The 14,769-nt window shown below is 41.9% G+C and overlaps 1 protein-coding gene across 1 annotated transcript in view; it reads right to left on the reverse strand.

Moving 5' to 3' along the window:
* Positions 1-14,769, reverse strand: part of LOC144679989 (piezo-type mechanosensitive ion channel component 2-like) — a 1,019,816-nt gene that overhangs the window by 313,306 nt on the left and 691,741 nt on the right. The window contains exons 11-12 of the mRNA XM_078541050.1: positions 6,972-7,010; positions 5,091-5,229 (exon numbers count right to left, since the gene is read on the reverse strand). Coding sequence (XP_078397176.1) covers positions 5,091-5,229; positions 6,972-7,010 — 178 coding nt within the window. The remainder of the gene's footprint in view (positions 1-5,090; positions 5,230-6,971; positions 7,011-14,769) is intronic.

The following is a 14,769-nucleotide window of genomic DNA, read 5'->3' on the forward strand; positions in this document are numbered from 1 at the left end:
CCGCCAGAGATCCCGGACTGCCCTCCAACCTTTAAGGTTGGACGAGCAAGTCCACTAATTACTTTAGTGAGTTTGTCAATGGCCTCAATAGGCCATTGACAGGTCAGCGGGCGCGCAGCTGATTCTGTTGAGCTCCCGCTAACCTGAAAATTGAAATGGGGTGGGGTGACATCGGGAGTTCCGTCCGACGTCATCCTGCATCATTTTACATGTCGGCGAGCAGGCTCCGCCCCCCCGCTCGCCGACCGGGAAATCCTGGCCTACGTTTCTCACTCTTAAACTGAATGCTAAATTCCACTCAAACTGAATGCTAAATTCCACCATGTTATGGTCACTGTTTCCTAGGGGATCTTTTGCTCTGAGGTCATTTATTAAACCTGCCTCATTACACATTACCAGATCCAAAATTCCCTGATCCCTGGTTAGATCCACAACATATTGTTCTAGGAAACTGTCCCAAATACACTCTATGAATTATTGCTCGTGGCTACCTCTGTCAATTTGATTTTCCCAATCTACATGGAGATTAAAGTCACCCATGATTAACATACTGCCTTTTTTACACTCCCTCATTATTTCCTGATTTATTCTCTGTCCAACAGCATAGCTACTGTTAGGGGGCCTATAGGCTACTCCCACCAGTGTCTTCTTTCCCTTGTTATTTCTAACCTCCACCCATATGGATTCCACATCTTCTGATCCAAGACCATTTCTTGCTATCGTACTTATTCTATCTCGTACTAACAAAGCTACCCCACCACCCTTTCCTTCCTGCTTGTCCTTTCGAAAAGTCCCATACCTCTGAATATTTAGCTCCCAGCTTTGATCTCCTTGTAACCATGTCTCCGTAATGGCTATAAGATCATACCCATTAATCTCTATCTGTGCCGTTAATTCATGTATTTTGTTCTGAATACTATGTGCATTTAAGTAAAGAGCCACTAATTTTGCCTTTTTTACCATTCTTTCCCCCTTTGACCTTATTTACTGCTTTTTTTTAATGTTTGTGCATTCTGTCCGTTCCTGTCACACTCTGGGTATCATTACTTAAGTAGCTGCCCTGCAATGCCGCCACATCCCTTTGCTTTGTAAGCCTACTTATCCCCTCTCCAGAACCCTCCCTCCCTCTGGAGAGGGGATAAGTAGTCTTACAGAGCAAAAGGATATGGCGGTTTTGCAGGGTAGCCGCAATTTAGCCAAAATTTCCTTTTCGGATAACAGTCTAATTCCCTTCTGAATACCTCAATTGAACCTGCCTCCACCACTTTCTCAGGCAGTGTATCCCAGACCTGACCCACTCACCGTATGAAAAAGATTTTCCTCATTGCACTTATGCTTCTTTTGCCAATTACTTTAAATCTGTGCCCTCTTGTTTGCGATCCTTTCACGAGTGGGAACAGTTTCTTCCTATCTACTCCTGTCCAGACTCCTCATGACTTTGAATCCCATTATCAAATCTCCTCTCATCTTTCTGTTCTCCAAGGAAAACTGTCCCAATTGCTCCAATCTATTTTCATAACTGAAGTTCCTCATTCATGGAACCATTCTTTTGAATCTTTTCTGCACTTTCTCCAATGCCTTCACATCTTTTCTAAAGTGCGGCACCCAGAACTGGAGGCAATATTCCAGCTGAGGCCGAACTAGTGTCTTATACACATTCAACAAAACTTCCTTGCTTTGTACTCTATGCACCTATTAATAAAACCTAGGATACTATGAGCGATGTAAAAATAACTAGAAATGACATCAGTACATGAGCAGGTGCTGATTGTTGAATAGCTATGTTGGATTTTTAAAATACAATTCTTTAATAAAGCTTTAGTTTTTTTTTCTGTTTTGTTAGTCCAATACATAGAGGCATGGCAGGGCACCTCAGAACTATCCTGTGCCATGTGGGAGCTCCAAGATGTTTCTTGTGCCCTGGGCCAAGTTCAGGAAGTGTCATTAGCTGGATCAGCTCAAGGTCCTGAGTAGCAGATAGTGCCACTAAGATGCATCTGCAAGGTTGAGATTTACATGGATAACACATTTCTGGATGTAGTCACCCAGCAGCCACAGGGAACATGCCGTCTCACTGGCAGGCAGCCTCCATTTTGCCCGCCATGCCATTACCTCGCCGCTTCCTCATGCAGAGCACCATATTTAAGCTGCAGCTGTGCACACACTTCTCAATGCTTGCAGACCAGGAGGGCACTGATGAAGGCATGGCTCCAAAAGCCAAGAAGAGTGCAACCACCCCCCCATCCCGATTCAATGACACGTCCCTGGGATGCCTTCTGGATACCGTGGAGGCTCACCACGATGTCCTCTACCCCCACTCTGGCCACAGGAGGCCCATCAGTCTCTGGCTTGGGAGGCGGTGGCAGAGGTGGTCAGTGTCAATGCTGCACACAAGAGGTCGGCAATCCAGTGCAGAAAATGAATGAACAATCTCATCCATGTTGCCAGGGTAAGGCAATCATCTCATCACTCTAAACTCAAACATCACAAGGCCATCACACATTCGCTGGCATTTCATTCTCTGCCAGCTCAAGGGGCATCACCATTCACATCGCCATCTGGCCTCATTTCCCCTGGAGACTGCCTCCTTAGCCCTCACCATCTTGAGGCCACTTGCGCAGGTCAACATATGCCCCCACATACACACCCTGGGATACCCGCCTTCCGCAGTACAGCCTTCGCCCTGCAGGTCACTTCTCCTCCTTCCCCATGCAAGCCCTAGTCTTGCAGCCATTGAAAAGCCACCCCCGCCTTACAGATCATTTTGTAGGTAGAGAACTGCCTGTAAGCCCCCCTAAAATGATGTTGTGCTGCCTGTGAAGCCTGGTACTAATGACTGCGAGTGTTGCCCGAAGAAAGGTAGGCAAACAAACACTGAAATCCCGAGCGAAGTGCAGCTCACAAGGTGCATGTCGCTTATGTACAGTTGTGAAAGATGTGCAATGACGTTGAATTGCCTGGATGATCCAGTGTGGAGGGATGATTCCGGTAAGCAATGTTGGATGGTGGGAAAGGCGACCCGCCGCTGACAGGTGGAGTGGACAATCCAAACTGGTTTCACAACGGAGTAAAACAGATTTTTGGCCTTCTTGCCATATTGTCCTCCCCGCCCGCCATGACGTCCAATGCCAATGGGGTCAGAAAATTCCAGCCTATGATTCAATGACAATAAAATTTGACCAGAATAATAACATAGTCGTAAAGGAATTCCTGAAACAATAGTAATAAACTTTTCAAGTCTCTGAAGAAGGGTCATACGGACTCGAAACATTAACTTTGTTTTTCTCTGTCCACAGATGCTGTCAGACCTGCTGAGTTTTTGCAACATTTTCTGCTTTTGTTTCAGATTTCCAGCATCCGCAATATTTTGCTTTAAAGTTGCTATCATTGCCCTCCAAAGTGAACATCATTGTGCCCATTTTATGGACCTAAAATGGTGCAAAAATGAGCAATTTTGAAGGGCAGAGGCCCACATCATCCCTGCACAGGACCAGTGGTAAACAGATCAGGGCACTTGACAGGCGTCGTGGGGCTCTATAACTAATGTTAGACCTGGAGCATACGCTCTGTGACCTGCAGGTCTACTTAGAATCTGTTACAAACTGTTGCATTAGGAGAAACAGGTCTCCTGAAAATACTAAAGATCTTTCATTTGGTTTGACACTGCTGACCTCATTTGAAAACAATGAAATAGTTGTTTGGTGGTACAGAACTTGAGTATGGCTGAAAAAAGACGCATCTCTAAGCTTTTTCATCAGGACACTCGCAAAAATACCAATATAAGGGGGAAAAACAACAATTTATACTGCATGTGAAGAGAGTGCTGATTGGTTGGCAAGTGGCATTGCCATAGAGAATGCACCACTGATGGTGACTGACAGTTGACTGCCAAGCATTGTATAAAATTTAAGCCAGGCAGATTGATCCTGATTGGTTAAGGCATTGCCCTGAAGAATGAGTTAGCGAATGGCTGTCACTTATTTTGTTTAGCTGAAAAAGGCACAGTGTATGTACATGTCCTTTCTGTCTGCAAAGAACAGGGCCCTGAGTATTAATATATGTAGCTTCCAGTACACGCAAATGTGCCACATTGCAATCCTGACTGACAATTTTAAATTGGTTGTCAGCATAATTCTTAGCACATTGGGGATTATTTAGCAAATGTCGCCTAATCATGGAACCAGATCTGATGTTGGACACTGTGTTTTGAGTTTTGCAAGCATGGGCTGGTTGGGTATGGCCTGTACCCTGCCCATTGTGAACAGTGGCTGGTACATGCTGTTTGATATGATCTGCCAGTCTTTGGGATGTATGGCATACATATCTAGCATCACACTGGTACTGAAATTCATATACCACATTACTCAATTTATGCAATAGGCAGAACGTCTTTTTGGCTTGACAGCAGCATCCTGTTAGTGGCGAATAGTTGCTACTGCACTGTAGCAGCGTGAAACAGCTAGCTTCACCTGTTGCTCAAATTTTTGAGATACCTTGCCCTTTCAGGGTAATTTGAGGTAAACTGGGCAAATTTCAGGGCCGAAAGTGATAGCTTTAGCCCCGTTAATGAGTTTGCGTGATATACAGCATGAAATGATCTGATCAGGGTAGTCATTATCCTGCAGGGTGCCTTTGATGCGCCATATTTTAGCATCAAGCTTGCATGGTAAACAAATGGCTCAAATCTAATTAAATAATTTGCCAATAAAACCAATCTTATAACGTGTGGAACAGGAAGAATCCTAGCCCGTATATTGACCATATATTAATACATCTGGCTTATATTTCTAAAAATGCTTGGCAGTTAACTGCCAGTCACCATCAGTGGTGCTTTCTCCATAGCAATGCCACTTACCAACCAATCAGCACCCTCTTCAGATACAGTATAAGTTGTTGTTTTCCCCTTATACTGGTGTTCTTGAGAGTGTCCTGATGAGTGCAAGATGAAAAGCTTAGACATGTCTCTTTTTTCAGCAATACTGAAAACAATGACTTAATTTCAATTCTGATCAAATTAGGGCTACATTCTTTGAGCTGGTTAATTTTGAAAAGGTTAATTGGAACTCAGCAAAACCGATCATTTTACTTACCAGGGGATTCATCGGCCATTTCCCATTTATATTGTGGTGTGGAGTACATCTCTAGTGTGGTTGGACCATTCTCACCTTGCAATGCAGAGTGCATACTATTGTAGTCTACAGGGTTTCCATTTACTGTTACCAGCAAGACCTGTAAAATAATCAAAATATCAAGTTGTTTACATTTTTTTCCAGAAACCCTGTTTAAAAAACCCTACAGTCACATGTTATGACTTTTTAATTATGAAGAACTACTTGTCCACGTTAACTGGATTATTTGTTGACGAACAACTGCCCAAGTTTGTTGATTAGAGAGGAGATATTTTATTCTTAGAAACAATGGATAGATTGAAAAAAGTCCTTCAAGCTAAATTAGTACAAATGGTTTTCATGATGTATTAGTTTTGTGACATGTACAAAATTTAGTAACTGATTTCAATATTCTATAGAAGATCATTAAGCTGTAGGTTACAACTTTTATATTGGTAATAATATATTTTATCCAATAAACAATTATTTATGGTCATAATAGCAAAAACCAAAATGTATCATCAAGGTTGATTTTAATCATTTAATCAACAAGATGAAAACTTGTGACATTGTGCAGTAATGTAAAATGTGAAACATTAGCTTGACCATTCCATTAAAACATCTTTTCTGATTTCTGTTCCAGGAGAGGTGTTTAATGGAAGGTGGAGCCAATATTGTCTCTTTTGAACTATCGCCCAAAGATAAATTACTCCCTTGGAGTACAGATGGGAGTCCACAATACAGATTAACAGGAGTTTTCTTTATGATAAAAGAATGTTTAATTTTGAACTATTCAAAAAACATAATCTATTAAAGTCCATAAGCTTATTTGCTACAATTAACAAGAAAACATCTCTTAGGTGACTAACAAGTTTGGCATTTCATTTATTCCACTTCTTTTGGGAAGTTTGCTCTCAGGAACCAATTAAAGAATACCATTTCCAGAAGCAAGAAAATATTACAGCAAAAAATTAAAAGATAACTTCCTCCAAAAACACGAACATGTGAAAACACAAAGAAAGCATAAAAATACAAAAGAAGGAGCTTGCATGGCTCAGGAAATCACAAAGCTATTTACTTTCAATGAAGTACTTGATGTGTACTCACTATTGTAATGGAGGAAACACATCCGATTATGCACCGCAAAGACCAACAAACCACCACGATGTAATAACCAGATAAACGTTTTTTTAGTGATGTTTGTTGAGGAATAAATATTGGTTGAGCCACTGCTGAGAACACCCCTTATGAATTTCAAATTGTGCCATGGGCTCTTTTATGTCCATCTAAGATGGTACATTGGGCCTCGACATTTCACCCAATTTGACCCGACAACCTTCTCACTCAGAGGCAAGATTGCTATTACTGAACCAAAGATACTGGAAAGGACACAACCTGGTTCATAAATATAAAAAGCAGTATAAATCTAAATACTTTTATAACAATGTGTAACTTTTGACAATTCTGTCCTAATACTTATTAATTAAATCTATTAGTGATAAATGACAGACAACACTCTGAGTGCTGGATTTGCTTCCCAAGGTTCTGGGTATCTTTTATTTTGCAGAGGTGGCCTACTATATGTAACATTCTTTTCAAATGCTGCTTAGCAAGAGTTTGTGGAAAGAATTTGGAAATTATAAGTTCTATCTTGCTCTGGTAACAGAAAAAATAGAGCATCCTTGTGACAGTTTAAAAAATTTGTATGGAAACATTGAACTTCATTGATTTCTAAATAAAACAAATGAAAAAAGCAAACAGCCTTTTAGTCACAAATGTTTTGAAATCTAGTCTATTGTTACAGTCAGCCATACATTTCCAGAGCACACATTAACACAATGCCATATATATATATATACTAACATCGGAGGAGTTGGTGTCATCCTGGGTAATTGTAAGGAGCTGGAAGAGGCAAAGAAAGAAGAAAATGTTATAATCAAGTTTGCAATGGTCCATGCACCTATCATGTCAGTGCTTATGACAATAAACCTACAATAAATAAGGAGAGAACATGATTACAGATATGTACCACTTCATCTATCTCAATAGATGCTATTTTTATGAATACATGCGTCCAGAGTGCAGCTTCACCCACTGGCAGTGCACATTAGGAGTTCAAATCCTGCCAGATCTGCTGAAATATATGGGGTAGGGGTTTGGGGTTGAAATTGGTCTCAGACACTGGAAAAGGGATTCCAGCATGGTGTAAATTGAGCTATTGATCCATCAGTGACCATTTTGTGCTACTAGTAAGTCAGTTTCACCCCATATATATATATAGACCAAATTTCTGATATGGACTACTGTTGGACAAAGTTCTACACAAAGTTCCACACACATATTTTAGACATATATATGTATGTATATCCAGCTAGGCATGATATATTTTTGTTAGTAAGGGTACTACAAGTTACAGAACCAAGGTGATTGATCAAGTTAAGATATAGATCACCCAGGATCTAATTGAATAGCATTAACCATCTGGAAGGGCTGAATGGCCTGTGTTTATTCCTATATCTATTCTTTATGTTGCAAAAATAAAATAACAACAACCTTCCAGCAACATAGAAGGAGTAACCCACACAGAGCAAAAACGATAGCTTCATTCGTTTAGAACTAAGTCTCATTATTTACTTCTAAGGATATATTTTTACAAATTCAAATCAACATTCAGCAAGACTCATAGGATCTTTCATCAGCTAAAACAGCAAAATAGTAAAACATTGTGCAATATTTATATTCCACATTTTTTTGCTATTGTTTAATGGAGGTTACAATTAAACACATCTTTTATAATAGAATTCTTCCCCCCAATTTTCTGCAAACTTACTTTTGTGGCAAGGGGGTTAGTTGCACAATAATAAAAGTCTGAGGTTAGTTGAAGAGGTTGCTCAATGTTGTTCTTTGCATTAAATCTCTGTTTGTTAGAATTGTTGGGAGTCAGTGTGGGGAGATGAAAATAAAGCAGAGGTAAGCCATGGAAAAGGGAAAAGAGAAAGCAGGGATAAATAGGCCCAGAGATAGAGGAGTACAAAAGATGTAGAAGAACACAGCAAGACTCAACAGAGAAATACTTCAGAAATAATGGGGAGGATTTTCTCCTTGTTGGGCGGGCGTGGTGGACAGCCCGGGAACGGCTGCAAAACCGGCCGCTGCCTGCAAACGGGCACTGACCGCAATTTCACACTGGCTGGCCAATTAACAGCCAGCCAGTGTGAATTGCACGCTGAAACGCTCAGCGCTGCCTGGGTTGGGGTGGGTGGGGGGGGAGGGTGAGCACCGAAGTCAGCGACTGCGCACAGGTGCGCTCAGTGAAAGCTCCCTGAATGCACAGAGCTGCCTCAGGGAGCTGAAGATTTTTAACAATAAAAATAAACAATTGAAAATACTTATTCACAGGGCATGATGTGTAAGGTGTTTTCAATTAAAATTAGTGCACATAGCTAAAACAGTGTCACTGTAGATTGTGGCTAGGCAGTAATTTATATTGGACAACACTACATATTCATTCCTCATACTATTTCTCTTTTTGGCCTCTGAGTGACACTGGTAATTCAATGCTGAATTACTGGAGCTTTTTAAGCATCAACTTTGGATAACAATTGACAAGATTTTTTTTGATTAGCTGATATCAGCACAGTGAGGAAGGTAAATTAATTTAAAGGGCCTTGCTTCTGGTGATCTGTCTAATTCGGCCACATTATAATAATGTTACACCCCGGCGTCCCAATGCATTGATATCATGTGGTTTCCTAATCCTAAATTTTAGTTTCCTCAGTTATATTAACAGAGGTTCAGTAACACAAATTGAAACAAGCTTTAACAATTTATTTCAAAATTTCCAGCAATGCAATGAAGAGCACATCGCCATCTTCAAATTGGGCTTTGTATCTTCAGATTTTTATAAGCAGAAGGAAGAAGCATGAGGGCTGCAGAGGGTGGGGGGGTGTAGTTGGGGTGATTTTCTTTTTATAGTCATTCATGGGATGTTGGCATCACTGGCTAGCGCAGCATTTATTGCCCATCCCTAGTTGCCCTTGAGAAGATGGTGGTGAGCTGCCTTCTCGAACTGCTGCAGTCCATGTGGTGTAGGTACACCCACAGTGTTGTTAGGAAGGGAGTTCCAGGATTTTGACCCAGCGACAGTGAAGGAATGGTGATGTATTTCCAAGTCAGGATTGTGAGTGGCTTGGAGGGGAACTTGCAGATGGTGGTGTTCCCATGTGTTTTCTGCCCTTGTCCTTCTCGATGGTAATGGTCGTGGGTTTGCAAGGTGCTATCTAAGAAGGTTTGGTAAATTCCTGTAGTGCATCTTGTAGATGGTACACACTGCTGCCACTGTGCATCGGTGGTGGAGGGACTAAATGTTTGTGGATGGGGTGCCAATCAATTGGGCTGCTTTGTCTTGGATCGTGTCAAGCTTCTTGAGTGTTGTTGGAGCTGCACTCGTCCTGGCAAGTGGAGAGTATCCCATCACAATCCTGACTTGTGCCATGTAGATCATCGACTGGCTTTGGAGAATCAGGAGGTGAGTTACTCGTCGCAGGATTCCTAGCTTCTGACTTACTCTTGTAGCCACAGTGTTTATATGGCTAGTCCAGTTCAGTTTCTGGTCAATGGTAACCCCCCCAGGATGTTGATAGCGGGGGCTTCAGCGATGGTAATGCCATTGAATGCCAAGGGGTGGCAGTTTAGATTCTCTCTTGTTGAAGATGGTCATTGCCTGGCACTTGTGTGGCGCAAATGTTACTTGCTCCTTGTCAGCCCAAGCCTGGATATTGTCCAGGTCTTGCTGCATTTGCACATGGACTGCTTTGTCGTGAATGGAGCTGAACATTGTGCAATCATCAGCGAACATTTCCACTTTTGACCTTATGCTGAATGGAAGGTCATTGACGAAGCAGCTGAAGATGGTCGAGCCTAAAACACCACCCTGAGGAACTCCTGCAATGATCTCCTGGAAATTAGGTGCTTGACCTCCAACAACCACAATCATCTTCCTTTGTACTAGGTCTGACTCCAATCAGTGGAGAGTTTACCCCCGATTCCTATTGACTCCAGTTTTTCTAGGGTCCCTTAATGCTACACTCAGTCAAATGCTGCCTTGATGTCCAGGGTAGTCACTCTCACCTCACCTCTAGAGTTCAGCTCTTTTGTTCATGTTTGAACGAAGGCTGTAATGAGGTCACAAGCCCAGTGGCCCTGGCAACTAAGCGTTGGTAAGCAAGTTTTTGCTAAGCAAGTGCTGCTTGAATGCACTGTTGATGACACTTCCATCACTTTATCTGATGATGGAGAGTAGAATGATGGAGTGGTAATTGGCTGGGTTGGATTTGTCCTGATTTTTGTGTACAGGACATATCTGGGAATTTTCCACATTGCTGGGTAGATACCAGTGTTGTAGCTGTAATGGAACAGCTTGGCTAGGGGCGTGGCAAATTCTGGAACACAAGTCTTCATTACTATTGCAAGAATGTTGTCAGAGCCCATAGCCTTTGCAGTATCCAGTGCCTTCAGCCTTTTCTTGATATCACGTAGAGTGAACCGAATTCGCTGAAGACTGGCATCTGCGATGCTGGGGACCTTTGGAGAAGGCCAAGATCGATCATCTACTTGGCACTGCTGGCTGATGATTGCAGTAAATGTTTCAGCCTTAACCAAGGGCCATTTGACGCAGCACCTCTAAGAAACTAATTCTGCTAGCAAATGTGTGGTGAAGATTTTTACACTTGAGAGGGAGACCAGAACTAGGGGCCATAAATATAAGATAGCCATCAATATAGGGAATTGAGGAGAAACGTACCCAGAAAGTGGTTAGATTGTGGAACTTGCTACTAAAAAGAGTAGTTGAGGTGAACAACAAAAATGCATTTAGGGGAAGCTGAGGAAGTACTTGAGAGAGAAAAGAATTTAAGAAAATCCTGAAAGAGTTAGATGAAGTAGGGTTGGAGGTGGCTCGTGTGGAGCATAAAGACCACACAGATGAATGGGACAGAATGACCTGTTTCTGTGCTATATATTCTATGTGATGATCTCACACAAATTAAGCAGGAATCTAAAAGGTGCTATTTGACTCTTTCAAACCCAAACTTCACAATTTTTCTGGGATGATCTATAATTGTATTGAGGCCTGCTCTTGCCAAGTTGGATGGGGCTAATAAAGGGTATATGGATTAAAAACAGAAAATGCTGAAAATACTCAGTAGGTTTGGTAACATCTGCGGAGAGAAAAACAGAGTACATGTTTTAGTTTGATGACCTTTCATCAGGACATCAACTCTGTTTCTCTCACCACAGATGCTACTGGACCTGTTGAGTATTTTCAGCATTTTCTGTTTCTATTTCAGATTTCCATCATCTACAGTATTTTGCTTTTGTTATAGGGATTGATGAGGTTAGGTTACAGATTAGCCATAATCTTACTGAATGATGGAACAGGTTGGAGGGGTTAAATGGCACTTCCTGTTCCTATTTTGTCATAGGGTGCCCACTTGCTATCAAATCTGATTTAATCTACACAATGTTCAGAACGGAAGTGAAAAAGACAAGTAAGAGAAGCAAAAAGAGAGTATGAGAAGAGTCTGGCAGTTAGCGTGAAAGGGAATCCAAAGGTCTTCCATAGGCATATAAACAGTTTTGATGAAAGTTCATCTCGACCTGAAAAGTTAACTCTGTTTCTCTCCACAGGTGCTGACTGAGCTGCTGAGTATTTCCAGCATTTTTTGTTTTTATTTTAGATTTACAGCATATGTAGTATTTTGCTTTTGTAAATAGTAAATGGATGGTAATTGGAGGAGTGGGGCTGATGAAGGATCTAAAAGGGGATTTACACATGGAGGCAGAGGGCATGGCCGAGGTACCAAATTGGTCCTTTGCATCTGCTTTTACCAAGAAAGAATATGCTGCCCAAGTGATAGTGAAACAGGAAGTAGTTGAGATACTTGATGGGCTAAAAATTGATAAAGAGGAGGTACTAGATATGCTTGCTGTACATAAAGTTAATAAGTCATCAGGACCAGATGCGATGCATCTAACAATACTGAAGGAAATAAGGATGGAGATTGCGGAGGCACTGGTCATAGTTTTCCAATTATCCTTAGATACAGGGGTGGTGCCAACAACAACAACAACAACTTACATTTATAGAGCTCTTTTAACATAATGAAACACAGAAAGATGGAGTATAATGTAGGAAAATGTGAAGTTATTTATTGGTCATAAGAATAGAAAAGCTGAATTTTTTTTAAAATGTGTGAAACTTCTAAGTGTTGATGTTCAAATAGACTTGGGTGTGCTTGTACAAGAAACGCAGAAAGTTAGAATGAATTGCTGCAAGCAATTAGGAAGGAAAGTGTCATGTTGGCCCTTATTGCAAGGGGTTGAAGTGAAAAAATAAAGAAGTCTTGCTGCAGTTGTTCAGGGCTTTGGTGAGACCACATCTGGAATATTGTGTGCAGTTTTGGTCTCCACATTTAAGAAAGAATATACTTGCATTTGAGGCAGCAGAGTGAAGATTCATTAGAATGGTCTCTGGGGTGAGAAGGTTGTCCAATGATGAAAGGATAAGTAAATTGGGCTTATATTCACAGGATTTTAGAAGAATGAGAGGCGATCTCATTGAAACCTACAAAATTCTGATAGTGTAGATGCTGATAGATGGTTGGAATTTTACAGTCTCTCCCACCGGCGGGATTTTCCGGTCCTGCCAAAGTCAATGGACTTTTTAATCATTTGCTGCATTTTCTGGCTCCAGTCCTGCCACGATGTGGCCTAAAAATTCCAACCATTGTTTCTGCCGGTTGGGGAGTCTAAAATATGGGGCACAGTCTCAGGATAAGGGGTCAATCGTTTAGGACTGAGATGAGGAGAAATTATTTCACTCAAAGGGATGTGAATCTTTAGAATTCTCCACCTCATTGCTGAAAACAGTTAAGGCTGGATAGACATATTTTTGGTCTCACAGGGAATTAACAGTTTTGGGGAGCGGGCTGCAAAATGGAGTTGAACCCTAGATCAGCCATGATTGTATTGAATGGCAGAGCAGGCTCAATGGGCCATATGGTCTACTCCCGCTCCTTTTTCTTGTGTTCCTGTGTTCTTTAAATGTCTAAAGGAGCTTCACAGGAGCATTATAAAACAAAGTATGACACCAAGCCACATAAGGAGATATTCGGGCAGATGACCAATAGTTTGGTCAAAGAGGTAGGCTTTAAAAAGTGTCTTAAAGGAGGAAAGTGAGATAAAGAGGCAGAGGGTGTAGGGAGGAAATTCCAGAGCTGTAAGCCATAGGGCCTAGGCAACTGAAGGCATGGCCACTAATAGTAGAACAATTACAATTTGAAATTCACAAGAGACCAGGATTTGAGGAGCACAAATGTTTTCGAGAGTTGTGGGGTTGGAGGAGATTAAAGGGATAGAGAAGGACAAGGCCCTAGAGGGATTTGAAAAGAAAGATAAGAATTTTAAAATCACAATGTTGTTTGACCGGGAGCCAATGTAGCTCAGCGAGCACAGGGACGATAAGGGAATGGGACTTGCTGCGAGTTAAGACATGAGCAGCAGAATTTTGGATGGCTTCAAGTTCACAGAGGATAGAATGACCAGCCAGGAGTGCATTGTATTGGTTCAGTCTAGAGGTAATGAAGGCATGGATGAGGGTTTCAGCAGCAGGTAAGCTGAGACAGGGGCAAAGTTGAGCGATGTTACAGAGGCGGAAATAGGCGGTCTTAGTCATTGCACAGGTATGATGTCAGAAGCTCATCTCAGGATTAAAAATGCCACCAAAGTTGCGAACAGACTGGCTCAATTTCTGACTGGTGCCAGGGGTGGAGTTGGTAGCTAGGGAATGAAGTTTGGAAACTGAAAGCAATGACTTTAGTCTTCCCAGCATTAATTGGAGGAAATTTCTGTTGCATGTTGATGAGAAATAGAAGGCAGCCAAGGGTAGATCCTCAGGGGATACCAGGGGTAACAATGCAGGAGCAGGAAGAGGAACCAGTACAAGTGATTCTCTGGCTATGATTATATCAGTGCTTCTCAAACATTTTTCACCGTGACCCCATTTTAAAGCTTGAAAATTGGTGTGACCCCAGAGTGAGAGTAGAGAGTGGGAGTTTTTAAGTGGGAGTGGGTTGTGTGGGGGTGAGGGAGAGAAGTTGTTGAGCAGTGTCAATAGTTTTGTCAGACTGATGGGGCGACAGAGCTAAGAATTGTCCATATGCGTGTAACGGAGCCTTGGTGCAAATTGTAGGACTGTCCCACCAGATTCTCCACTCAACAGCCACTATTGCTACCTCAGAGCCCCCAACACCAAATAATTATTACACGACCACTGACCCATAGTTTGGGAAACCCTGCATTAGATAGATAAGAAGGGAACCATGCGAGAGCAGCCCCACCCAACTAGAAGACAGTGGACAGGCATTTGAGGAGGATGATGTGGTCAGTCTCAAAGGCTGCAGGCAGGTTGAGTAGGATGAGGAGGGAAAGTTAACCTTGTCATAGTCATCCAGGGTGTCTTCAATGACTTTCATAAGAGTTGTTTCAGTACTGTGGCGAGGTAGGAACATGATTGGGGGGATTCAAATATGGAGTTCCGGGAAAGATGGGGATGGATTTGGGAGGCAACATAATATTCAAGGACTCTGGAGAGGAAAGTGAG

Source organism: Cetorhinus maximus, chromosome 4 (assembly GCF_964194155.1).
Source record: "Cetorhinus maximus chromosome 4, sCetMax3.hap1.1, whole genome shotgun sequence".
NCBI lineage: Eukaryota > Metazoa > Chordata > Chondrichthyes > Lamniformes > Cetorhinidae > Cetorhinus > Cetorhinus maximus.